The sequence below is a fragment of the Epinephelus moara genome, chromosome 2 (assembly GCF_006386435.1).
Source record: "Epinephelus moara isolate mb chromosome 2, YSFRI_EMoa_1.0, whole genome shotgun sequence".
Classification (NCBI taxonomy): Eukaryota; Metazoa; Chordata; class Actinopteri; order Perciformes; family Serranidae; genus Epinephelus; species Epinephelus moara.
Window position 1 is genome coordinate 34,180,586 of NC_065507.1, and position 26,461 is coordinate 34,207,046.

At 40.5% G+C, this 26,461-nt stretch overlaps 2 protein-coding genes across 5 annotated transcripts in view; one reads left to right on the forward strand and one right to left on the reverse strand.

The window, feature by feature from the left end:
- mark4b (MAP/microtubule affinity-regulating kinase 4b) overlaps nucleotides 1-17,102 on the forward strand; it is a 72,089-nt gene extending 54,987 nt beyond the window's left edge. The window contains exons 15-18 of one of the 4 annotated variants that reach the window (XM_050064575.1): nucleotides 1,572-1,850; nucleotides 3,069-3,151; nucleotides 8,358-8,402; nucleotides 12,216-12,413. In XM_050064575.1, the coding sequence (XP_049920532.1) occupies nucleotides 1,572-1,850; nucleotides 3,069-3,151; nucleotides 8,358-8,402; nucleotides 12,216-12,280 (472 nt within the window). In that variant the 3' untranslated portion in view covers nucleotides 12,281-12,413. Of the gene's footprint in view, nucleotides 1-1,571; nucleotides 1,851-3,068; nucleotides 3,152-8,357; nucleotides 8,403-12,215 lie in introns of all 4 variants that reach the window. The other 3 variants (XM_050064596.1, XM_050064585.1, XM_050064566.1) reach the window with 3 other exon arrangements.
- Nucleotides 17,103-17,445: 343 nt separating this feature from the next.
- On the reverse strand, nucleotides 17,446-25,331 carry ckmb (creatine kinase, muscle b). Its single transcript, XM_050064709.1, has 9 exons — nucleotides 25,178-25,331; nucleotides 23,520-23,632; nucleotides 23,121-23,217; nucleotides 22,457-22,611; nucleotides 21,275-21,407; nucleotides 20,520-20,691; nucleotides 19,808-19,931; nucleotides 18,791-18,980; nucleotides 17,446-18,018 (listed from the first exon to the last, which is right to left on the reverse strand). Exons 2-9 carry the CDS (start codon nucleotides 23,610-23,612, stop codon nucleotides 17,840-17,842), a joined length of 1,143 nt encoding a protein of 380 aa, XP_049920666.1. The 5' UTR covers nucleotides 23,613-23,632; nucleotides 25,178-25,331; the 3' UTR covers nucleotides 17,446-17,839.
- Between the last annotated feature and the right edge of the window lie 1,130 nt (nucleotides 25,332-26,461).

The following is a 26,461-nucleotide window of genomic DNA, read 5'->3' on the forward strand; positions in this document are numbered from 1 at the left end:
CTTCCTGAATCACTCTTAAGCTAAGATTCCTTGCTAGGAATTTTTAGGCTAAGTTAGGAGCTCTCTGAGAGGACTCTGAGAATCTTTGTGAATACGGGCCCTGGATTTTATGTACATACTATTACACTCTTATTCAATTATATTAATCCTTGTCAATCAATAGTATCACTGTATCTATATCCATCTTTAGCTAGAAATTACTAAAACTTTTGAAGCACATTTAAATGCACGTGTACAAATATATTTAGAAAAATCATCTCTAATGAAGTAAGGCCAGCTGATATAATCACAAATCAGTCTCCTGATAGTTTCAACTGTTTTATTCAGGACTGTCATGTGAATGATTTTTACTTTTAACTTTTACAAGCATCATGCTGTGACAGAGAAGAAAGAAGACACAAGCATAAATTTAAAATCTCAGGAGCTCTTTGTAAACGAGTTGAACATTGTTAGTTCCTCTCACCCTATCTACACTTCTCCCCATTTTTGCATCAATTCAAATTCTCATCTTCCTTTTCTCCTCTCTTTTTTTCAGTCTTCATCTCTCAAGCCTCTCCACCCCTCTCTTTTCCTCTCTTCCCCCCATCCCCAGTGTGCCCCCCTGCTGTGAGCTGCAGTAGGCAGCTAGTTCACATTGATGTTAAACGATTTTGCTCTGCAACGGCTGTGCTTCAACTTAACTCGTTTAATGGTTCTGCCCCACTTGAACCTTGTGTGTGGGTGTTATCTAGAGCGTTATGAAAAGTAGCCTCAGGCCACCAGCGAGCCAGAGAGTCGGGTGGAGAGGTGTGTGTGTGTGTGTGTGTGTGTGTGTGTGTGTGTGTGTGTGTGTGTGTGTGTGTGTGTGTGCGTGCGCGTGCGCGTGCGCGTGCGTGTGTTTGACAAAGTGAGAGTCAGTAGCCTGCTGGACAGTATTTCTTTAATCTGATTGAAATCATTCTGATTCCAAATAACCTGTTCACATGGACATTAAATAAAGTAAAAAATATGTGCGTTTACATGCCCAGCAGCATTTAATTAGAATTACCTTTTTGATTTGTCTGAAGTGGTTCACCCGCTGTGAAGAGTCTAATCTGTCAGAAATATAACAGAAGAAGGGTTTTTTTTTTTTCCTCTAAAATTACTGAGAAAGTTAAATTCATTCACCACACAAAGTACACAAAGACAAGAAGTGTTTCTACCTGTTAACACAATTTAGTAGTAAGTCACATGGGTGTACCCCAGTTATTTTCTCTTTCTTCATTAGTGAAATATTAGGGCCCATGTAAACACACCCAGTGTGGGATTTACTCAGTACACTTTCCTGGTGCTGTATATACTTAATAGCACATCAAATGTATATTGAGATTCAGTCTTTTGACTGTTTTACACTGACTTGAACAGTCTGCATTGTATTTCTGTAGTGATAGTGTACCTTGACAAAGTTACCCTCCAGTATTTTTTTTCTATTTATGCTGAAGAGATCAGTAATATGATTCCTGTGCAATTCTTGTACTTAAAATTGGAATGATCTTGTAACTATCCACTCTTGGTTTTCCTCCTCTTCTTCCTCTCCCCCTGCCTCCCCCCAGTTCCATATCCCACCGCCTGCCCCCCGCCTCCCCCTCAACCCATAGCATTGCTGGTGCCTCTGGGGCCTCCTCCTCGTCCTCGACGCCCTCCTCTCGCCTCTCAAGGGGATCCACGGTGAGGAGCACCTTCCATGGAGGGCAGATCAGAGACCGACGCCCTCCCTCCCATGCTCCCCCAGCCTCCCCGACGCCGTCCCATGACGCCAGCCCGCTGCCCCACGCCAGGACCCGGGCCACAACCAACCTGCTAAGCAAACTCACCTCCAAGTTGACCCGCAGGTAAGGGGAGAAGCCGGGAGAGAAAGAAAGGGAGGACAGAAAAGAAGTTTAAAAAGGATGAGTTAAACTTTTGTTGAGAGATGTGACTATCGGTAAAACAGGAAGAGATAGAACGATAACGGATTATTGATCAACTTTTAACAGCAGGGTTTTAATGCTCATTTAAACATTTGCAAGTATTTTTAAGGACTGAATGTGTTTGATGATTACTGCTTATCATCCACAAGTAGTGACGTGATGGCAGATTACTGCCTTTGAAAGCCTTTATGTTTATAGGCTTTTAACTGGACAGTGTAGTTCTTTAACTGTAAACGTGTACATGAAGGTCATTAAGCTAACTTTGCTGCCTCTCACCGTCTCTTCCTTAACCAGTACTAACCTACCAGCCTTTCTTTTCTAATGATACAGCTTAACAGGCTTCAGACCTGGGTCTAATAGTGATGAAACATGATTCCTTTTGTTTGTTGTACTTGCTTAACCAAAATTAAGTGTCTGTTTTTTTCCTTTCTTTTCGTTTTCGTTTCTCTGCTAAAACATTTGCTATTGAAAATTTGTCTGCCTCATCCTACAGGAAACAACAAATGAGACAGCCCTCATAGAAATAGCCCTCGATAAAAATAATTGATAATCTCAGAGTAATACGATTCAACAATGGATCAGACAGTGTGTTGTGTGACAGCCCTCTATCCACACCTGTTATTTATGTAGTTGGACATTATGGCAAATTCTAGAAAAAAATCCACATCCAACTAAGTAACCTGCACTTTTCAGCTTCTGTCATCAGCTGTGTTCCTGATGCAGTAAACTCCACCATATTGGCACTCTTAGCTGGTACAAACAAACATCAACCTATTTGACCCAGGTCTGCTCTTCAGGTGGACTCACTCTATGTCTCTCACAGTCAGTTCTTCTCTGCTGCTTATTGTTGCTTTATCTGTTTGTTTGATTCTTTAACAACTTTTGCTTTTCCTTGCCAGTCACCTGCCAATCTTCTGTCCTTCTTTTACCTCAACTACAGTACATACAGTTTGATTTGTACTTCTCTGCCTCTCCTACCTGTGCTTCTTACTGTCTGTCATTTCTATATTGTCATCCCCCCTCACTTGCTTTCTCTTTTGTTCAATGTCTCTCTGACTTTCTGCTGTTAATTTTCCTTTTATATCCATTCTTCTCATCCTCTCTTCATCTCCTTCTCTTCTTCTTCCTCTCTCCTCCCAGGGTCACTCTTGACCCTTCTAAACGTCAGAGCTCAAACAAGTCCATGTCGGGCTGCACCCTCCCACAGGGGACAAAAACAGTTAGTAAGTCTTCCTTTCCCATGTTTTCTGGCTGCTGCTTCTGTCTGTCTGACTGTCTGCCTGCTTGCCAGTGCCCTGTCATCCCCTCTACCCCTCATTCGCTGTCTGTTGCAGGTTGGAGTTTAGTTACACAAACATTTATCTGAGGCAAAGCTTCCCTATAAGCAGGAATTTAATCAGTGGTTGAGTACAATTTAACATGCGGGACTCTGGCTCCAAGAAAAGCCTGCCTGTGCCGTTGTGAACAGGAAAACGTGTTTTACTTTATAAATACAAGATAAGGTTAATTAAATTCTCTTGTTTTTTGGTTTACATTTTCCACATGAAGTATGGTTCTGTAGTTTCTCTTCAAATGCATGCATGGTCCATCAGGAAGTTCAAAAACTCCTCATACTGTCTGTGCTGGAACACCTATATTCACCTTCTGTCGGAGACGTCGTAGCGCCTGTCTGTTCAAGACCCCTCCCAAAAAAGTGCAGTCTGCTCCAATTGGTCAGCGTTATCAGGACTTCCACATCCGCGCTTTCACTGTCTCTGCACCGTCATTGCAGCAGGGTAATGACTAACAGAGAATAGCGGCACTTTCTACCACTAAAAATCACCAATAACACAAGCAGACATTATCCAGCAGGAATATGATGGAACACTGACGGCCTAACATTGACCAACAGCAGACTGACAGCTTGGTGCGTCAGGGCCCTTAGAGACTTGACTTGGAAACTTGAGCCCTGGCCCAGTTTAATCCCAGCTTATTCTTCTTATTCAGCAAACTTGAGTTTCTGTGACTGTGTCCATCGACGTTTACCTCAGTTAACAGGATTGTGTCTTCCTGTAGAGCAGCTCTGTCTCAAAACAGTATGCTTATGTGACTCAAACTCTGATCAGCAGCTGTCTGCCTGAATGTCTGTCTGTCTGTCTGGACTGCTTGTGTCTCTGCTGGCTGGGCTTCATACTGTAGCACTCACTACAGGCTGTAGGTGGCACAGCACTGTAACCTGCTTCCAACAATAACTGTTTTGGTTTTTTGGGATGACAGGGAGTGACGTTGGTTTGATTTTTCGATATGGGTGTTAAAGTTTACCCCTATTTCTAGACAGTCATATTGAATGATAGCATTAGGTATTAATGGACCTGTTGTCTGTTACTCACACACTCACACAACTTATTTTTGGAATGAACAACCCTGTGAAGATATGGAAAATAAGGATGAAGAGAAGTGATAGTTTCATTTACTGTCTTTGAGGAAACAGACGTTATTACTACTGGCAATATAGTGGGCATTACTGGGTCAGGGTGAAAAAAAAAAAAAAAAGACCTGTCCTCATGTTTTTAGTTTGGCATAGTTTCGTTGTAAAGATTCAGGTCTGAGTAAAGATGGTTCAGTCTGCATCATTGTAGCTTTGAACCTGTGACATTAAGAACACAGAGCATGTGTCTGAGCCCTCTGCAGGAACTAAATGCTTGTAAGAAGCCTGCACCAGTCATCCTGACTGACTGACCCAGCGTCACTGCCGTTTTAAATCAGGATTAGTTATGTAACCAGGATTTATCCTCCTCTTAAACAGGGATCTTGCACAGCTCTCCCTCAAGATACAAGCAGATTGTCCTGTTACACTGCTGCTAGCTTCTCTCGCTCCGTCACTTTCTGCTCTTCTTCCTCTCAGCCTTTATACAGATCACACAATCTGGAGCTCATACTGTACAGTTCATATACAGATAGTCACTAACTAGATTGTGCAAGTTACTGAAAAATAGACATTAGTTAGTTACTTCTTTGAAAGTAACTGAATTACCTTACCAATTACTGCATGTAAAAGTTTATGGTTACTGGGGAAATTAACATTTAAATATCTGCCTAAATTCTCTTATTTATGCACATAGCTGTATTATTTTAGTGTTGCTGTGGTGTAGTGTGTAACAAGACAGCTGTCACATTTTATCTATGATATTATCTATGTACCCAATATCACTATGATGAAAAGTAAGTAGTGGAACAGTAAAAGACAATAGGTATGTTTATTGTGGCCTGGACAGGGCTTCAAGTAAAGCAACACAAGTTTTAATACTATTTTTCTAAAAAGTATGAGACACAAATTCATTTTATTTAACATATTTCTTCTGTGCTTTGTAAACAATACGTCATCACCATAGCAACATATCGTCATGCGTGTTTTGTTTTGCCGTCCGTCCATTCCATCGGACTGTTTTATCCTGTACCATACCGAAACTATTGTCTGTCTACTGTCTACTTGAATCCATGTGGATGCAGCATGATGTTGACGACTCACGGCATTTACTGCGTCACCATAAGGTCAGGTGACGTTAGATCATGACCCAGAAAAAAATCTGGGGAATAGTCTGTATTTATCTGCTATGATCAAGACAAAGGTAATGAGTAACAAGACTACTTAAATTTCAGTAATTGCGTTATTTAATTTGAAAAAGTAATAGCAATTACCTGAAGTAAAAAGCAAACCTTAGGCTATAAACAAACTACACTACAGTCGCATGACTTCAACATCACCACCACAATGATGCTGTAAAGCCGTGTTTGGTGTGATGACACTCTGTAGTCTCATTTAGCAATATCGGCAACTTACTTTTAAAGACACATTAAAGCTTCAGAATTCATGAATGGGGTATTTACTGACATATTTTATGTCATAGAATAAAACATTAAAGTCTCTTAAGCTTGTATTAACCACAGGCCTTATTTTAGACATCTAACCAAAAACCCATTAAAAAAACAAACTTCAAGATGATGGAACTGGGAGTGCTAAACTGCTAACTCATTTCCAGGTTTTAGGGCTCATTCCTGCACCACTCTATTAGTTACATCTTGTTACCAGCAAAATTTGTAGATTCACAGTAACTCCCATTGTTCACTAACTTCATGCACAGGAGTCTGTCCAGTCTGTCACTCCATACTCATACTTTACAAACACTTTTGCCACTGTTGTTCTTCCAAAGGGATGTGACACAACTTGCCTTGGCATCTGTCTCTGAGGGAGGAACAAAGTGTTTCTCACTCGTTTTCTTTACCCCGACAAGAAAGGCAAGGTCATATAATCTAGTCTGCACACCTCCAATTCTCCAGTCACAAAGTACTCACATAATCACTGTTGAGTACAGGCATGTCTTGATGCAATATTTGTAAAGACTTGTTAAGCTACCCATCCATTCAGCAACACAGTGGTGTTAAGGGTCAGATGTTCCCAACATGGTTGCTGGATTGAGGTTTAGTGTTTTTAATCCAAAAGGAATCATCCTCCAGATGTTTGCTGGATAATTAGATAACATCATAAATGCTGAGGCGTATCCCAGTGATCATCTATGTGGATGGTACTGTCAGAGAGGTGACACATTAGGCAGCATCCGTCAAAAAGCTGAGACACAGTCTAAACTTATATTTAGATCTAAAGCTACAGCCCTGCAGCAGCTCCTTGGTCAGAGCCAGGGTCACATTAGAGTAGGTTTCATTTTCAGTTAAAAAAAAAAAAAAAAAAAAATCTATCAGTGAAATCTTCCTACTCTCACTTTTAAGCCACCCCCAGTTCCTAGGATAGAGATCAGTTTGCCAGGTTGGTTGGAAAGAAGCCATTAGTCTGCACACAGAAAATAGCAACAGCAGCCCCTGGTGGCCATGAAAGGAAAGTGCAATAAGCAGCTTCACACTCAGTAGCAGCCTGTTGGGTGGAGCAGAAGATACTTTATTCCAAAGCACACATCCTACAGGATTTTAATATTGAATAGAAACTAGATACATACTTAAAATGTTCAGAGGGATATCAATGACAATAATTGGGCAGGAAAGAGCCAGACGTCTGCCACAAAGATGATTCTCCACCATATTACTTCCTTGTTCCAGATTAATGACAGTATTAATGACACTCTGTGAACATAGCAGAGAGCACAGTAGAGCTGCAGCGCTGCTGTCCAACTCCCCATAAAGAGAGATGCTGTGTACATTTATGCACGAGGAGCATTGTAATGACATTATTTCGGAAACTAAAAGTTTAGTTCTGTTTTCTCTGTCACGTTTATAACTACAGTTTTTAATTTTGCTGCTTACATATCCCACAATAGTTGCTGTAGTGATGTTAATGCTCTTACTGTATTACTCTTAGCAGCTTGCTTCCCCAATTGTCAAATCCACCATGTAAATAGCAGTGTGCCACATACAGATGCACCCAAAACACATCTATGATTAATCAAGGTACTAAATACAACCCCCTTTGTCCCTAGAGTCTTACTCTGCGCCCAGATAATGCACCGTTTCACTAGGAAAAGTGGTTGGACACGCCCTAAATTTCACACTCACATTCACTCATATTCCACAAGACACTCTAAGGAGTTTTATGTTCTGTATTTGCAGAATTCCTTAAATCAATAGTCATAGAAATTCAGAGGTCCATCTCAGCACTCTGCTTCCACCACTACAGTCAACATCTACATTATCGCTATTAAAAAACATCTGAAAAAGACTCTAGTTTGCAAAGATTTTAAACACTTCATTGATTCTTTTGTAATGCATCTCAACTTGTATACATGAGCTTTTTGGTCATTAGTACATTACTATAAATTTTGTAATACTGCTTAGGCTTGAAACTTTAATCAGTTGTCATCTTTGTTTTAATCTTTTTCTTTTTTTAAGTATGATTATTGTAATTTAATATTGGAGGTATCTTTATAAGCCATTTTTTGCTTCTAACCTCTCCTGCACAATGTTCAAACTCTTAATTTCTTACTGTCTCTTTTATACACATGTATGGGCAAATGAAGTGATGACTAAATAAATTCACTCGCGCCTTGAACTTCAGATCATGTGCTGTAGATCGTTTAAATAGGGCCCCACGTGTTTTGTGTCTTAAGAACAGCTTCTCTGCTCTGGATCCACTCCCTCTACATTTGTTTATCCTTCTCATTTGTTTTGTTGGTGACTTTGACATTTTGTTCTGTCACATCCATTCAATGTTCCAGTGTGGTGAGTGTAGGTTGGTGATGATCCATCTGTGATTTAAAGACGAGTTGTCAAGTCTTGTGTTGTGAGTTACGTGGATTGACTGACATAGCCATGCAGCTGTTTGGAGCATTAAAACAGGAAGTGTGTGTTGTGAGATTGGGGGTCGGGGCTGGAAGGGGGATTGGTGTGAAAACGTGATGGGCCAATTGATTGATTCCTAACGGATACGTTTGTCTTCCTCTTGAGGGTCACAGACGAACCTGAGAGAATCAGCAGATCTCCGGTCACAAGGTGAGATCAATTTTACATTTTCTTTCCCCAGCACTGACAACCGAAGTGAAACAGCAGAATAATTTTGAATTTCATTTGTCAGCAGAACTAAAAGCAACCTGCTTTTTGTATGTTTAGTCACTAATCAATTTACCATGTCCTTAAGGGATGTTAAAGGCCTCTAGTTTACTCTTCAGTGAGACACACATGAATGACATTGGGACTGCTGCTGTTGAAAGAGTAGTTCAACATTTTAGGAAATGTGCTTTTTGCTCACTTGCAGTATCTCGCTTAATCCATACAACAGCATGAGTGTAAACACAACAATTGGCCATTTTATATAATAATAACAAATTTATTTTTTCACGGGGTTTCTGCAGATACTGCAGATGAAGGCATTTTATTCATTAACCTAAAGTAAGGCCTTAATTAGTATTAAAATGTATTAAATCAGTCTTTCAAACTCTTAAAAAGAGTTGGGAAAGAAAGCAGGATTACTGCTGTTAAAACAGAACATATCAATAACAGTATAGTAGTAATACAAGGTGATCAAAACAAATATATGTATAAATGTGTATCATTTTATGGGGGTTATGTGCCAAGAAATAATCTGGCCCATGTCCCCACCTTAAACAGCAAATTCATGCAAAGTGTGTGTTTTTTTACAAGGATTTAACAATGTTTTTACAAGGATTTAACAAACAACATTTACCGTGTTAATTAGTGGGCTTTAGAGATGCTGGTTGACTGACTTTGTTGCCTTTAAAACCAGGGAGAAACAGCCACCCTGGCTCTGTACAGTCTTTATGCTAAACTAAGATAATCATCTGCCGGCTTTAGCTACATATTTACCATACAGACATGACAGAGAAATCAGTCAACAAGAAACAAACTGGCACATTTCCTAAAATGTTGAACAAAAAGAAAGTCTCTGCTGACTGCTAGTCTTAAGGTAATTCAATTAAAATTTGTATTCCTTTTATCTCTAAGTAAAATGCATTTACAAGGAGCATCGTGTTCACTCTGCAGTTGTAAATGTTTTCATTCTCAGGTGTGACTGAAACCCGATGTTTTTCTTCTGATCACTTTCCAAACATCGGAAGTCTACATGGAGTCACACTTTTTGCATGTGACCCAACATAGGAACTGAATTGAGTATCCAGCAAAGTTCCTAAATCGTTCTACTTTTTTTAAATGATTTTTTTAGTTAAATTTTTCACTTTCATGTTGTGAGGAGGGCTCAAGGAAATACAGTAAAACAGCTATGAAAGTGCTCAAAGAGAATGCACACTGTGGCCAGTTACATATATGCATTCTCAATCAAACAGAAACTAATATGCATACTTCTCTCACTTGGATCTTGTAAAATCAAGAACCAACAGCTGATCTTTGAGGTGCGGGGACTGCCAAGGGTTTTAGGGAGTCCCCAGAAAAATGAGGAGCAGTTTATTTTTACTATTTATTTCACTATAGAAGTGAGGTCAATGAGAGTAAAAGTCATGACAGCGAACATTCAGATCATAGGTTTCACTTTCTCCACAGTTATCTCCTTAACCAACCCATTCTCATTCCCAGGTCGTCAAATAATTTACATGCCCTCGGCATCTCATAGAGACACAAAGGCCGTACTTTAATGTCTTTATGTGAAGCACCAATGAAACACATTGTAACATGTGATTAATGTTTTTGAAATGGTCCCAGTTAGGTTTAGACAACAAAACTGTCGTTAGGTTTAAAAAAAGGATCATGTTTTTGGTTAAAATAAGTACATTTGTTAGGTAACATAGCATGATGTGACATTAATGTTACTTGAGTGATGCCATTGTGCAAGGACCGTGCATAAATTATGTAACGTTATGTTAACACAATATTTACTTTTGATTTAACAGAGGACATGAACTGTGGTCTCTTGGATAAAAGTCCAGTTTTGTTTGACCCTGTATTATTACAGACACACTTTGATTAGAAGGTTAAGGGCACAATACTGTAACAGAAATTAGCCATGAAAGACTTATATCTGCTTAGGGTTACTTCCAAAATTATTTCTAAACAGTCACAAAAGTATATACCAAATCTAGATGACAATGGTATAGATCTTGTATTTTTAATGATACTGTATTTTTTTCAGGGTTATCAGTGTCAGTTTATCGGTATGTTACTAAAGGTCATGTGTACTTTCTCTCAGCCTCAGCTGCTTCAGTCCAGTCTCAATCTCAGGTTAAAAACAGCAGGTAAACCAGCAGCACTAGGCCGACAGTAGCTAACAGACTGTGGTTCTCCCTGTGGTAGATGATCCCTGCAGGCACAACCTTTTGATTTAAAGAAAAGAAATAATAACACTCCATTGTTTCTATCAACAGCTCAGTCTCTGAAACTCTTTACCTTCCCACACCAACAGGCTGGTGTGTTGAGATCCTTGTGTTTTAGTTGGTGTTAAAGGGGTAGTCCAGCTTTTTTTAAGTAGGGTTGTAACAGGCACTTATCCATAGTCAGTATGTTACTGACAGTGGATGTCATTCGAAACGCCCCCACTTTGGAGAGGCTTCAGCGATACTGACACGGAAGATGAAAAGATCTTTGACAGTTTAATTGTACACTATTCCGAGAGTATTTTCACTGCTTCACCTTTCTATCAGAGAACCCATTCCAATGGGGAAGCTGTCACCGTCTTAAGATCCACATTTTTGCTCTTGACAAAGCCACCAGACTTCATTGACAAGAACAGTAATTTTAACCTTGCTGAACTCAGGAGCTGCTTTTCTACTGTTGTCTTGATCACTTAGTAAGTTTGTGTTTATGGTGACTTTGGTGAAGCTGAACTGACCCCTTCAAATGCCAAAGTCACACCATAACACAAATATAATACCTGAACGAGGGAGCAGTAGACCAGCAGCTCCTGTGGACAGTAATGTTAAATGACTATTTTTCTCAATGGAGTCTGGCTTTGAAGAAAGTGACGCAACAGCCTCAGTTATCTGTCTAAAAATGCTGTCTGAAGGCAAGGTAAAGCAGTGGAAATATTCTAAATATAGCATCCAGTTAAACTGATATTTATGTTTTTTAAAGTGGGACTTCTTTTAGGTGGCAAAAATACATTTTGCTGCTGCCCCCGTCCACAGCAGTACATTGCTTAGTTTCCATGTCAGCGCTTCTGTCTGCTGCAAACTGTAGGCATGCCAATCATCATCTGCTGTAGATTATACACTGACTGTGGGTAAGACATACAACCCCACTTGAAAAGACCCCAACTATCACTTTAAGTGTGAATTTATCTGCGTAGTATGTAATTAACTAGATATATTTGATCATAAGCTCACATTTATAAACAAAATAAATGTTTCATCATTTCCCAAATCCCTCAATAGGCAGTTAATTTAGAGGTGGGTTTGATTTGCAAATCCCTTTGGTGTTGTACATTCACTGTAGAGTAAGAAATGTTGTTAGAATAGAAAATACACATTTACCTTTCAGTGACCCAGATTGTTATGTAGAGATGTAAAAATCCATGATGTGATATTAATTTTTTTTCTTCTCCTCCCCCTTCCCCTAACCACTCATACATTCACATTCATACAACCACACTTTCACTTCCACCACACGTCCATTTCACTTAAATTAAAAAACCCTTATATCCATTCCCATTCACTCTTAACTTCATGCTCCTACATTCATATCTGATCATCTGTCCTCGCTCCTCTCCTCCTCCTTTATTTTTCATCATCTAAACCTTTAACTCCTCCAACCCTCCTCCTATAAACATCCCACACCAACCTTTTTTTCTACATTTTCTCCTCCATTCTCTGTTTGCATTGCCCCTTCCTCCTCCCCTTCCAGTCGCCATCTATCTGGGCATCAGAAAGCGGCCGAGCCCCGGACCCCCCGATGCGGCTGGGATGTGAGGGTGCGGAGCCCCCGAGACCCGGCTGAGGTGGTGCTAGCGTTGCGTGAGGCAGCGCAAGGCTGCGGCTGCCAGGTCCACCTGGCCGGGCCTTTCCTCCTGTCCTGCACCCACGGAGCAGCCGGCGCCCGCGTGGCCTTTGAGGCCGAGGTCTGCCAGCTGCCCAGCGGGCTGGGCCAGAGCAGCGGTGTAAGGTTCAAGCGTCTGTGGGGGGCGCCGTTAGCCTTTAGAGACATCGCCACCAAAGTGTCCAAGGAGCTGGAGCTCTGAGGGCGACTGGAGGCGGGGCAGATTGATAACAGACAGGACAGGCTGATGAATTAGAAGGGATGAGGAGGAGGAGAAGGAAAAAACCATCACCTCCTCCTCTTCCTCCCTGGGCTCCACCTCATCCGATGCGGCTAGCGGTGCCTCGCCTCCCCCACGGACCCTCCTCTTCTGATGCCACCAATCACAGCCAGACAAACGGATGCACAGACATGGATAGACCGCCATCGGCAGACTTACGATGACCCTTGACCTTGGAGCTGTCAGTGACCTACAACCCCTGCTTGAAACACGCCACCACCTCCATATTATACGAGCCCATGGAGTCAGGTTTTTTTTTTTTTTTTTTTTTTGTGGTCATGTTTGATGATGATGAGGATGGTGTTGCTGAGAATGATGGCGATTGCTAAACTGTTGTTGTTGACATTGTTATTCCTATTGTATCATATTTGTTGTCGACATTCCTTTTTAAAGAGCTGCTATTTAAAGAAATGTTTTTAATTTTTGTGTATTAAGTTTATTTTCTTTCTTTAATGCTTTTAAGATGGGCAGAAATTTGACATCTGTTGTCATTTCTCAGAAGCAGACGTCACATATTTCAGAAGTGAGGTTGCAGTCCGACCTCCGGCCTCTAGAGGGAGACATGCAGAAATGCAGAGACTTGTGACAGACTGAGTGAAGCATCACAGCCTTTCTTCCCATCCATTGATAACACCCATTCATTGTTCAGTTGGGATTTTAATGTTTGTTTGTACCTTTTCTGGTAAAATGTTTCTCTGCCTGCTGTCATTATCTCCACTGTGTATTGACAACAGGCAGGTGAGCTGCTTACAGAGGAGCAAAGCTGCCTAATAATACAGGTGCTGGCCAATAACCTGATCATTTGAGCATGCTCTGCGCCTTACATATACTCTACTTCGCCCAGTGTTTGTCACTTAAAAGTTGGTTTTAAAGTGCAAAGTAGAGATTATTTCTACGAAAAAATTGATCCCCATGAGGAACTGTGGTTTGATTGAGTTCTTATTACACAACAGGATGTCTCAGCTCGCCCTGTACTTATTTTACAGGAGTTCTTGATTTGAAGTTGAATGTGCGCAGGAATAAAAAACAAGCTGCTTTACATTTATTTTACATGAGAGGCCTCCACTGAGCAGGCTTTCACTGAGTGCTCAGACAACTGAAAGAATAAAATCTGTACCAAAAATGGTTAAATATTTGATTATAAAAAGTTCATCAAATCAGATGTTGTACTGATTACAGGCCAAGTAGCATCGCTTTCTGGTGCCATGCCATTGTCCTGATGTCCCAAAATTCTGAAGCCCCATGAGTCGAAAAATGTCCCATTTGATCGAAAGCCCATTTCTCCAACAGCCCATTATCCCAAAACCAAATGACCATTGCTCTAAAATCCAATTTCTCCGAAAATACACACTTTCTGCAGTTAGTTTCAGTTTAGCAGCGTTTGAGCCACCCACTCCTGGCGTTTTTACTGACGCTCCACAGCGTTTCCCAGGGGCACTTGAGCCACTGAGCCTGGGTATTTTTCAGCAACCCATCCCTGATTTTCTAGAAGTTTTGTGCCACCAAACATGGGTGTTTTAAGCCAAAACATGATCTTTTCCTAACAATAGCTGTTGGTTAACCACATGTTAACCACAACATTGTTGAAAAAACGTTAAGTTCCAACGTGTCCACTGCACAATAATGTACAAATGTAACATATGTGGTTTACAGAAATGTCAATGGCCAACATTTCCTCTTGCGACTAGGTTGTCTAACTGCAGAGTATGCATTTGTGGAGAATCGGGTTTTTGTGGCAAAGGAGCTTTTGTTTTTGGGATAACGGGCTGTTGGAGAAATGGGCTCTCAGTCCAGTGGGACATTTTTCAGACTTGGGGGCTTAGGAATTTTGGGCCGTCAGAACAATGGACTGTCCCCAGATTTTTACTCTGAGGATCACAGTTTTTATCTGATGTGATGGAAAGTCAACACAGTATGATACAATAAAATACACATCCTCACTCCTTTCCTCACGAGGCCAATACAGACATGAGGCTCAAACGTTTTTTCTTGTTGGATGTCCAACAGTTGGAAGTTAAGCAGCCACAGATTTGAACCCAGTAAAGGCAGTGCATTTTTTGTAAGCTGACTTTCAAGCTTTTTCAGTATTTTTTTCAATGATCTCTTCATCTAAAAACACATGACCACAGTAGCTTATATTGGTTTAGAGTAAATGGAGGAGATGGTTTTTACTGGTAGCACTTAAAAATACCACAGTCTGTTCGAACACCACCGCCATCACTTTCCTCAAATGTAGTGCAATATAGCCACAAAGCCAAGAATCTAGACTTGAAGCATCGACTCAACAGGGCTCCTTGTTTGGTTTATTTTTAAGTTTTTTTGTATTGCTGATATGTTTTTAAAATTCATTAAGCACTTTTTTTTTTTTTTGCTTTTTAGCCACAACTTCATCGTACTGTACTGGCAAAGTTGTAAATTAAAGTGGAAATAGACACTTATGAAGTAAATGGTTGCACAGTGTCATGGCTGTACAATAATGATTGTATTGTATAAGCGTTTTGATTGGTTCCGGTTCCCTATACGCCTCACTTTTACCATATAATTCTGTCTGCCAGTGGGTACGATCTCCCGGGAAAATGACAGCTCAATTTACAGCACGAAGGAAGTGCATTAAGCAAAACAGGAAGAGGATAGCGCTTTTGTTACCAAAGAGTAAGAGTAAGTTCTCTGCAGTTATTATCCCCAGTGGTAGAAATGGCGGACACTGGAACAACCGAAGTAAATGTGGAAACTGGTATTTGCTGAGCTCTGAAGGAAATGGAAAGAAGAACTGTTGTCTTTGTGACAGTGATGCCATCAATAATACCACTTGGAAATGATAGAGGGTTAAAAGTTAAAAAGTTGTCCGTTTCCACTTTAAGTTGTATTGTTCCTTTGTAAATTGTTTTTTAAAAAAATCACACTGTCTCACACATTTAAAGCCCACTGAAGTGAAAAATTCACATTCTCAATGGCCCTCCTTCCTGAGCTTACATGTAACTCCTAATAAAAAAACTGCGGTACAGTTATCCAAAATGGCGACCTGTCTCCATGAAGTTTTCTCAGGTTTAAAGCTACAGCAGTTTTTTGTCACTTTACTTAAACTGTAGCTGTATCCTGTCAGTAGTAAATGAGAAATATCTGTTGAAAGAAAAAAAAAATAGTTCATGTTCGTCTGGCTCCTCGTAGTGCTCCTGTGGTCGGAGGGTAAGGAGCTCCCAGACCTCCATTGTGTTCCCAGTTTGCATACATTTTCAGCTGCTGTTCTTCTTGTTTGGGTTAACCGCCAACAGCTACTTTTCTCCTGTGGTGAGTCCCACACTTAACACGTCATCAAAACCCCACACCTGTGCCGTCCATGATCCCTTCCTGTCGGCTGTCTTGTTTATACAGACCTCGCTCTGGTGCGGTTAGTACCTGTGATGCCAGCTTAAAGGCGAGACAACTCTGTCTCCCCATTTTGCGACTGTACCTTGAACGGCATAACGGCACAGCATACTGTAACAACATGAAATTCCGGCCTTGAAGAGACAGTTTATATGGGCCTTGAGAGAGCATGTGTGGTGGAGGGGGGCTGCAGAGCGTAACTCCCCCTGGCTCTGATTGGTTGTTTTTGTTCAGGCATAACGTATTCTTGCAAATCATATTAGGAACACCAGGAGGAGCCAGAGGAACCTGATTTTTTTTTTCTCCACAGATTATCTGTCCCATGTACTACTTGAGTTGTAGCAAATATGACAAAAACTTGTTTTGTGAAATGATCTACTGTAGTTTTAACAGTTTTCTTTCCTCCAATATTACATGTATTCTAAGTTCTTGACCTCAGCAACACTTTTGATCTATAGAGACAGTAAACTTTTCCCTATGTCAACCAATCAGGCTGCAGCACTGCAGAGACGTGTATGACTGTTGACCAATCAGATTACAGTATTACTGTCAGTGGTGTATGACTGTTACAACGTGATGAGGCGGTGGTTTAAGATGAATGACCTTTGAGAAATTCTTCATCTATAAAATCACTTTGCTGCTCATTACAGAACAAAGTGACCAAGATTCAACAAAAACACACACACTGAGCGCTCCATTGATTATGTGAAGACACTGACGACTCCAAAATCAAAAGGTTGTTGTACTTGTATTGTAACTCTATAAAGCCAAGCAATTATAACTTGTACTTCTAAAGTATGCAGCAACTTACAAAACACTGATATGTAAAAGGAAAGATAGATTTCTGATCTTTACGGCTGTAAGGTCTGCAGAAATGTATCTGTTTAATGGGAGATTTCAGCCGCAGCAGGTATCCACCACTGTCTGAAAATGTGAAGCTGTGATTTAGGGCTAGTTTTTGCAATTTTCTTTTTGTGTACAACTGGGCCTCGCTCTCTGAACCTGTTCTGTAGATACAGTTAGGGCCACGCTTTAAGGCTACAGTTCTGTTGTATAGTGTGTTTGAAGCTGTTGCTGTTATCAAGAAAACTTAAGTTATGGGCTAAAAATACGGAAATGATCGACCTGCAATCCTGCATGTCTCCTAGGAAATAATGTGTGACACAAAAATAAAGACTTTCAACCTCTTTCATATTTTATGTCTCTTATTTTCATCAGATATAGATTTAATGTGTCTGACGTGGAATCCCACCAGTTTCTGTGTGTTATAGATGAATTGCTGTATGATGTGTGTGAGTGTGTGTGTGTGTCCAGTGAACACTAAAATTAAGTTTTTTAGATTTTGTTAACTTGTGTCCACATTCATTTCGTGTGAGTGCATATCAGTGGTAATCTGTTATGAAAAATGATGATGCAAAATCCATGTGTTTAAAGAAAACATGAGAGAGACGGTTTGATTGTTACATGGGGCATAGTTTAATTGTCCAGATATAATTTACAACCAAAAAAATTTTTTATTTCGGTGCGTATACATAGCCATGACCAGACTATGCATGGATTGATCCCAGGATGTTACAAAGAAGATGGGGAAAGATGTTTAAAGTGACAGGTAATTGGAAACCAAAGAAGAAGCAGGAAAGGAAAAGATGAGTTAGCAGAAGTAAGAAAGAAAGGAAGTAGTAGAGAGAAAAGTGGAGTGTCTTCTTGATGGAAAGAAGTAAGCAGGAAGTAGCCAGTTGGCCGAAACCAGTAAAATAACTTTACAACAAGGCTACTCGTTCATTTTTTATAATGTAAAAAAAAAAAAAACACAGACAGTCATTCAGTCATTGGTTGTCTGTCCTCTTTACTTCTGGGCGGGGATCATGCCATCAATAGACTCTCCCTTCTCGAGCTTCTTCTCCATCTCAATCATCAGCTTGACACCGTCAACCACCAGCTGGACCTGGTCGACCTCGGAGGAGCCCAGACGGTCAGCGTTGGAGATGTCGAACACACCACCCACGGAGGCTGTGTCCACACCACCTGGAGGGAGAAAAACCGGAGCAGAGTGAGTCCTCTTTGTACCACAAGCACTTCTCCTTTTTGTAGGTCTTGTGAGTATCTTTTGTCTCTTTGAAGCTGTTTTGCATCTCTTTGTAGTCAGTTTGTGTCTTTTTGCAACCATTTTGCATCTCTTTGTCGTCACTTTGTGTATCTTAGCAGCTATTTTGCATCTCGTAGTCATTTTGTGTTTCTTTGCGGTTTTCTTGCCCCTTATCTTAGATGTTGCGGGTCTCTGTGTCTCTCTGAAGCTGTTTTATGTTTCTTCATGGTCATTTTAAGTCTCTTCCTGCTTGGTACGTGTCTCTTTGAGTGACATTTTACAGGTGAAGGCAAGGGGGGCTCCTGACACTTTGGGCTCCCCTGGTCCTGTCCCCAGTAGGCCCATTCAGTATTATGCATAAACATACTTGATATCCCCAAAAAAGACCCTGAGACTGTAGTGACACTGACTGAATATCGCTGCCTGACTAACCAATGTATCTCGCTAATTATACAAAACAGTGTAGGCCCTATATAAGACAGGAAGTGCTGACCTGAAGATTCTGAAGTTAATGTCCTGAATTAAAAATAGTAGTTTTGTTAGTTTTTCAGTAGCTTCTTTTTATCTTTGTATTTCAGGTACATTTTCTAATATTGGTTTTCCAATAAATGCTAACTTTGCTGTTAACTTTTTACCTCCTTTCAGCAGCTGCTGGGTAAAATTTAAAACTACATCTCCCGGGTCTCTTCTGTGTCCCTTTTTTATTAGTACCTGTGCCACGCTTCTGCAGACGCAGCCTGGTCAGAATCTCCTCAAACTTGGCGTGTGTGCTGAGCTTGGGCAGCTTGACGTGCACACCACCGCGCAGGCCGGTTCCCAGGTTGGAGGGGCAGGTCAGGATGTAGCCCAGATGCTCGTTCCACATGAAGCCATGGTTGTGCTTCTTGAAGATCTCCTCAATCTGACCAGTGACAAGGAAAGTAGAGGAATAATGCACGATGGTTAAAATATAACTAAACAGATGTCACCACATATTAATCAGACATAGGTGTTGATCATGAAGACAGAAATTCAACATCATGAGGTTAACAGCCGTGAAAGGTGGTGGAATGCAACAAAGAAGATTTACATAGGTTTAATTTTCAGGTACTTGTACTTGACGTTAGTATTTTCAATTTCTGCTGCTTTATACTTAAACTCCATTATAACGCTGAAACAAATATTGTACTTTTTACTCCTCTACACTCCGCTTTTTTGATTCAGATTATTAATACAGAACATAATCACAAAATAAATTGCTGAATTATTATAGATGAAGATCAAACTTTGTTCATCACTGAGGTAAAATCCGTGAGCTGGCAGTATATAAAGTAATTAAATGAGCTGCAGTTTTACCAGCTGCAACATTAAAGTGATGAACACATAAATACATCACTAACTACAATTCAATTATATAACAAACATTATTCTGAAATGGACCGTTCTGCATAACATATTTTGAGGCTTTTATACTTTTACATAGCTAAGATATTGAATGCAGGATTTTTGCTTAACTTTTTTGCAATGTGGTATAAGTACTTTAGTACAAGATCTGAGTACTTCCTCCACCAGAGATGAAAGGTCTGTGCACAAAGGTTTCATATCTACACCCTGTACATATTCACAGCACAGAGAATGTAACCAAAGAAAGTCGTTATGTTTACAGGGGATGAATTGGCTTTAACTCCCAGCTGAATTGTGCAGAATTATGAGTCTGCATAAAAATGCATACACATTTTTGTCTTTTACCTTCTGCAGGCCGACGCAGAAGCGTCTGAAGACCTCCTTCATGTTGCCTCCCAGCTGCATGGAGATGACACGCAGATGATCCTCCTCATTCACCCAGACCAGGAAGGTCTTGTTGTCGTTGTGCCTGGAGGAGGAAAAGCAGCTCAGTTATACTTGATTTATACATATTGGACAAAATATTGCGAGACAGAAATTTGACACAATAATGCATGGATACAATTTGGTTCCTCAAAGTCCCTCATAGAAACATGACAGTTAACATTTGTAGGATATAAGACAACACACTAACCCTGATAATGTGAATAATCTGAGCTGCATGGTGGTGGATTTACAGGATGTCAAGCCACTGTAAGGAGCAGTGTATGCTGCAGCTGCACACTGTGCTTTGGTTATTCGTGACACACTTAAACAGATGTTTGAAAACAGGAGTAATCAGGATTTTCATATTGGGGCAGTGGGAAAAGAGACAGATGGTGAGAGTTTTAAAGGTTGGTTTGTGGAGGGCAGATGGGAGCTTAGAAGGGGGTCTTTTGTTTAGTGAGTATGTAATCATGTGTTTATATAGGAACAGAAAAGAAAAGCTGCTTTTACAGTTGATCACAGCACATATCTGATTTTTTTTACGCTTTCTAAAGTGGGGAATCCTTGCAAAAGTCCGATTTATAATCTTTTTTTGTTTCATTTCCATTCTGTGTGTCTGTGTGTCTCTTACCAGATGCCCCTGGCGTCGGGCCAGTCACGGGCCATACCAGCGCAGGTCAGCAGGGGGGACACGGGCTTGTCAAACAGGAAGTGATCAGCGATCAGCTGCTCCTGCTCAGCGTCGGTCATGCCGTCCAGGGGATAGTACTTTCCCTTGAACTCACCCTCCAGGCTGGCCAGGGCTGTAGAGGAGAGAACCGAAGACAGGAGTCAGTCTCTGACAGTTACAAGTACAAGTAAGTATAAGTAAAAGACCTGCACTGACCACGCATAATAAGGAATATGTACTTAAAGTACTGAAAGTAGTATATATCCCCCTGTGACTATTATATATAATATCATTAGATGACTCCTTAACATAACAGCAGGGTTTTACTGTTTGTGAAGCTGGAACCATAATGGTCTTTCTTTCTTTCTTTCTTTCTTTGCATGAAAAACTGATTTTAACAAATAATAAAATGGCTGCCAGTTTACTTGTATAAACTGTTGGGTAGTTTCATGAAGAACAACGCTTGATATTCTAGAAGCTATTTGTAAGTTTTGTGAGCAAAAAAAAAAAAATCTTAATTTGTAAAGTAACTAAAGCTGTCGGATAAATGTAGTGGGGCAGAAAGAACAAAATTTCCCCCATGATGTAGTCGAGTAGAAATATAAAGTAAAACAAAAAGACAAGACTCAAGTACAGATTCCTCAAATCTGTGCTTACATACAGTACTTGAGTAAATACACTTAGTTACATTCAGCCACTGTTAGTTTGACATTCACCCTCAATGGACAGCTTCTGAATGGCTCTGCGCTCTCCACGGCTGTTGTGGGGGGGCAGGGTGAATCCCTTGATGCTGCGGCCAGTACGAACACGGCTGGACAGCACATAGTTGGGGTCCAGGTCATCACCACCCTGAGAGACGAAGGCAGGACAGAAATACACAACAGAGGCATTATTATTGTATTACAGCTATTGTTTTTTACCTCTTACTACAAAGTCGATGGCTTCATATACTTTTAAAAAAAACTTTAGAAGTGATAGACAGTTTACTTAAGTGAGTTATAAGTAGGTATAAATATATTATAGCTTGCAGTGGTAAAAAGCAACTAAGTGCATTTACTCACATAGTGTACTTAAGTACATTTATGAGGTACTTGTACTTTACTTAAGTATTTCCACTTTATGCTTCTCCTAGCATACACTTTTTTACAGCACTACATTTGTCTGATAACTTTAGTTACTTTACAGATTCAGATTACAATATATACATAAACTAATAAATGATGATGTATTATTATAGATTAATAATACCCAGCAGTGTATAACATCAGTAAAATGAGCTCCACCTTGACCTACATGACCAGAGAAAATAAAGGAAAGGGGCTGTGGCATTTGCTTTTGCTTGAGTAGTAGAAAACCTACAACTACCAGAATGCACTGCGCCACACCTGACCAATAAACGCTGCCGCTGGTGGGTGACGTGACCCATCTATGCCATTTTGACCTTTTGACACAGGAAACAATATGGAGGCTGGCTGGTAACAATCAATCTCAAATTACAGTTGCACGAATCACAAACAGAATCTTGGTTCATGTTTGATTAGCACTGCATAGTTTTACTGTTTGATTAGAGTTTTTCAGCCTCTGTTATAAAGTACAGTAAACATTATGGCGTCCGCTTCTTGTTCCCATACCATAATGTATTTACACTTACTACTCACATTATTAGGATACAAGTCTAGCTGAAAAACTGGCAAAGTATCCCTTAAGATACGAGCACTTCTACCACCACTGCTAGTAAGTGAACTTAACCTTGAATTGATGTGGCCATAAAAGTAACCAATAATTTGTTTTGCACAATAAAAAAATTACAGACCTTTATTTTTGGTGTGGCAGCTTGCCAATTATCCTTCCTCCTTAAAGCTGTGCTCATCTATAACAATGCCATCATGACTGCTCACCTTCAGGTTCTCGAAGTTCAGGTCGGTCTTGTGCTTGTCGGTGGGCTTGTATCCACCATGACGGTCGGAGATGACGGGGTCCAGCAGATCCTTGAAGACCTCATAGGACTCCTCATCACCGGCAACACAGCCCACGGTCATGATGAAGGGGTGACCTTGGGGACAAGAGGGAAGATGAAGAGGTTGGTAACATTGCTGGTTAGTTCAACTTTAAAGACTGTATGTATGGAGGGATACTGATATGTCCTCCTGTCCTTCTGGGTGGGATAAAAGTGTTGCACACCCTTGGGCCATGTGCCTTTCTCTTGTTTTACTGAATGAAAGACAAATTGCATATGGAGCCAGAATGTGCAACTCTTTTCTTGCCTTCAAGTCTACTTCCAGTGATCAGCACCTCACTACACCCTGCACCACTGCGTGACAAGAAATTCCTGGACATAACTAACTGGGCAGAACAGAAATTTATCCCTGATCCCAAAAAATAAATAAAAAGTCCTGATGGATGCTAGCTTTGCCAAGTTAAGCTGCAATCTATAATCCTAACAATACATAATCAGAACTCATATTTGGCTATATACAGTCTTTGCTTCAGTTAATTCATGTCTATCCCTATCTTTGGGATAGCCATGGTGCGTTTTAATGCTGATATCTTGCTCCTTCTTACCAGGGTTGTCAACACCGGTCTGGATGACGTCATCCAGGGTGTAGCCGCTGGGAGTGGACTTTCCTCTCAGCTTGCCATAGATGTCCTTGGTCAGCGCCTGTATAGCAGATGACACCCAGTGCAGGTCAGTGATTGTACAGTCACATGACTTCCTCCTTGATTGTTTAAATGTGCTGCGTGACAGTGAAGTATACTAGCACTAAGAAAACCTCCTGGTTCCAAAACCAACAAGGAAAATGTTTTGTTTTAAGTGACTCGTCTCATCTGAGGTACATTTTGGAACAGAAAAGTAAGGTATTTCTAAAGAGCAATCATGCTGCAATTTATTGGTGCCTGTTGCAGGATCTGTGTTTTGGGTTGTGCGGCCATGCATAGATGATGTCAGAGCAGATTTTGCACCTTGGCCATGTGGTTGTTGTGCAGGGACAGGTCAGGGAACTCCTCGTCCACGGAGAACTTCATCTTGAGGTCGTTGTGACAATTCCTCGCCATGGCTGCAATTCTTACTCCACCTGAGGAGAAACGAGAAAAACAGGAGAGGGGGTGTTATTTTCTCAGAATCTGCAATGCTTGTAGACTCATTTAGTGAGACTGTGATATAAGAGAGTTATGTCATAGACTCAGGTCTGTGCAGTAATCAGGTATTTTTTTTCCTTATTGTGTTAAAATCAGAAGAATTTTTTAAAAGTAGCCCTGAAAATGAAATTTCATAGTTTAAATGGCTACAAGATGTATTGGTCAAAATAATATTTCTTCATTGTGTAGTGATCTGATGAATACCATTTTCCTTTTCTGGTATTTCTCCAAGTGTTTCAAGTGCCTTGTCTATGAGTCTTCTGGTGAAGAGGAGAAACCTTCTCATTCTGTCTCTTTGTTAAAGACAGAATGAGAGGGTGTCAGCTGTTCTGTCCACATGCTGCCCTTCCTCTGCAACTGTCTCACAACCTGTCTCCCCCTCACAGCGAGGATTATTAATAGTGTGGCTGTGCCCCCTGTTGTCCTGCACCCCTCCCATCTCTGTGGGAAGCTACAGGAATGATTTTCTCTTCTCTCTCGCTCCATTCAACTTCAGACTAATGCAAACTTAGTGGCTAAGCTACACCACAATGCACGGAAAGCAGAGAAAGTGCATAAGGTACCAGAAGCAAGCAATAAAAAAGGTTTTAAAGACTGAAAATAGCACAAAATGTTTAAAACTACACATAGATCATATGGTTCTGTTTGACCTCCTTCCTTGTTTGTCTTGAGATGTTTTTTTACAATGTCATTGTGTCCTTTGCATTTTAATTGCACTGAAAAAGCCTCTTGACAAAATAAATTCCCACCTCAACAATCACACACATCAAATTTGGAACTTGATCTTGTACGTAAACACAAAGCTTTGATAAAAATGTAAATACAGAGCCGCAGCTCCAGAATCAGTCAAAACAGACAAATAGCTGATCTCACTCTCCGACAGACAGAGGTCAAAACTGCGTCATTTGTTGGAGCTGTAGTTGATTGATGACACCTGGTGCACTGAAAGGTCAAAGCATTGCATGCCTCACAGATGGCTCTGCAAGTTCCATGACTAAATCAAGCACTCCTAAACTATTCGAAGACGCACGTCAAGTCTGCCCTGCTAGCGTCAGCAACAGCTGATAGTCACAACTGTTAGAGTGAAACTTTACTGCCATACACTTAACTATCCTTGTATCAGCAGACTAGTGCTACCCATATCCAAGAAACCAATCGCAAGTCTTTTGAAAAGATGTCTCACTACTGTGAGCACTGATTGAAGAACAGTTCAGAGAAGACTTTAGTAGTTTCCATATCAGGAAAAAATGTACAAAGTTTAAAAGAATCCAAGACAAAAATGCAAGAAATGCTCCAGAATTTACAGATGGTGGAATCTGTCTGACAGATATTTGGTTAAAAATGTTTCCTTCTCTTAGATCGATTTTGGTGTCAGGAGGTTTGGTCAGGGAGAGGTTTTTGTCCATACTTATATAGAATAATCATCACAATCTTTCCGCTTGGATTTATGAAAAAGGCTGTTAAATATTTAGCTTTTTTACCTGCTTAGGAGAAAAGAAAGAGGTAACAGATCCCGGGATCAGATCCTGTCCACCAAATGTAGGGGTTGCCCAACTCTGCCAGGTGATGGGCTTAAGCATTTATACTCAGACCTCTGTCTCCATTGGCTAACTTGCTTCGGAGTCCCCTCATTTGATTGGTTGCAGGGGGTCTTCTGTGCCTGGTTGAGTTTCTAAAAGGCAAGAACGAACATCACACAACACTCGACACGAGAGACAGCTGCAGCCGCTTGGCCCAACCTTTCACCTCCTGTCTGCTTGTAGCTGCTAGGAGCCTGCAGGACGGAACAGTGCTGGAAGGCAGTGCACACATGCACATGCACCCTAATACATTTATAGATTCAATGCATGCATAGTCATTATTGAACAGGTGAAATTAGATTTATTGAAACTCTCTGTTGTAAGCACTGACAAATGTTATAACCCTGCCAGAGTGATTTAAAAAGAGAGTAACTGTAAAAAGGAGCTTAAAACCTTTGAACAATAGCAACATTACATCAAGAGTATGAATGTCAAAATCCAGCCAAGTCACCAGAATTAAATGTGGGCATCATACGTTTCATCATCGTTACATTTGTACATTTCATATGTATCATATCAATGTTTCTAAAGAAATGCAGTTCAGATTACATGCATATGAGTATATGAGTTTCTCATTAGGAGGAGGAGGGGTTGGTGGATGTTGTGACGCCCAGGCGAAATGGCTGCCAAGTGATAGACCACTGTTTGAGACCAACAAACAACAAAACCAGGTTGTTTTTTTTAACAAGAGCCTAAGACTTTTCCAGCTGTGTTTGTGGCAACCAAACCGGGTATCTTAAGCCAAAACGTGACCTAACCCTAACCAAAAGGGTTTTGTGCCTAAACCTAACCAAATGTTTGCCACAACATTGTCACAACATAAAACTGAAAATTGAAACGTATATCCGCTAAATATGAAACATACAAATGTAAAGTATCAGTGGTTTCCAGAAACATACAATCCCAATATTTCCTCTGGTGGTCTGGTTGCAATATCAGAACGTCATGCAATTAAATGAATATTCCAGTAATCCACATGTTTGGTATTTACAAAATAGTGATGCAAATTTAGAAGAACATGAAATAGAAGAAAGTACATTAAAGATTGCTATAAAAGTAACAAATATGCTGCTGATTATTTGAAATATTATTGTATAATTTTTGCTATAGTTTGAATATGATTTTGATTAAATGGAGAGGGTGACAGTGTGCAGCTTTAAGTTGATAAGGGATCAAGCTGCTTTC

Bases quoted from the DNA above. Each gene is read 5' to 3' on its own strand.
- ckmb (XM_050064709.1), bottom strand. From the start codon at position 23,612: ATGGCGAGGAATTGTCACAACGACCTCAAGATGAAGTTCTCCGTGGAC. The intron at 23,218-23,519 runs GTGCAAAATCTG...TCTGCTATACAG, and splicing joins ACAACAACCACATGGCCAAG to GCGCTGACCAAGGACATCTA. The intron at 21,408-22,456 runs GTGAGCAGTCAT...TTCGTCTCTCAG, and splicing joins TGAACTTCGAGAACCTGAAG to GGTGGTGATGACCTGGACCC.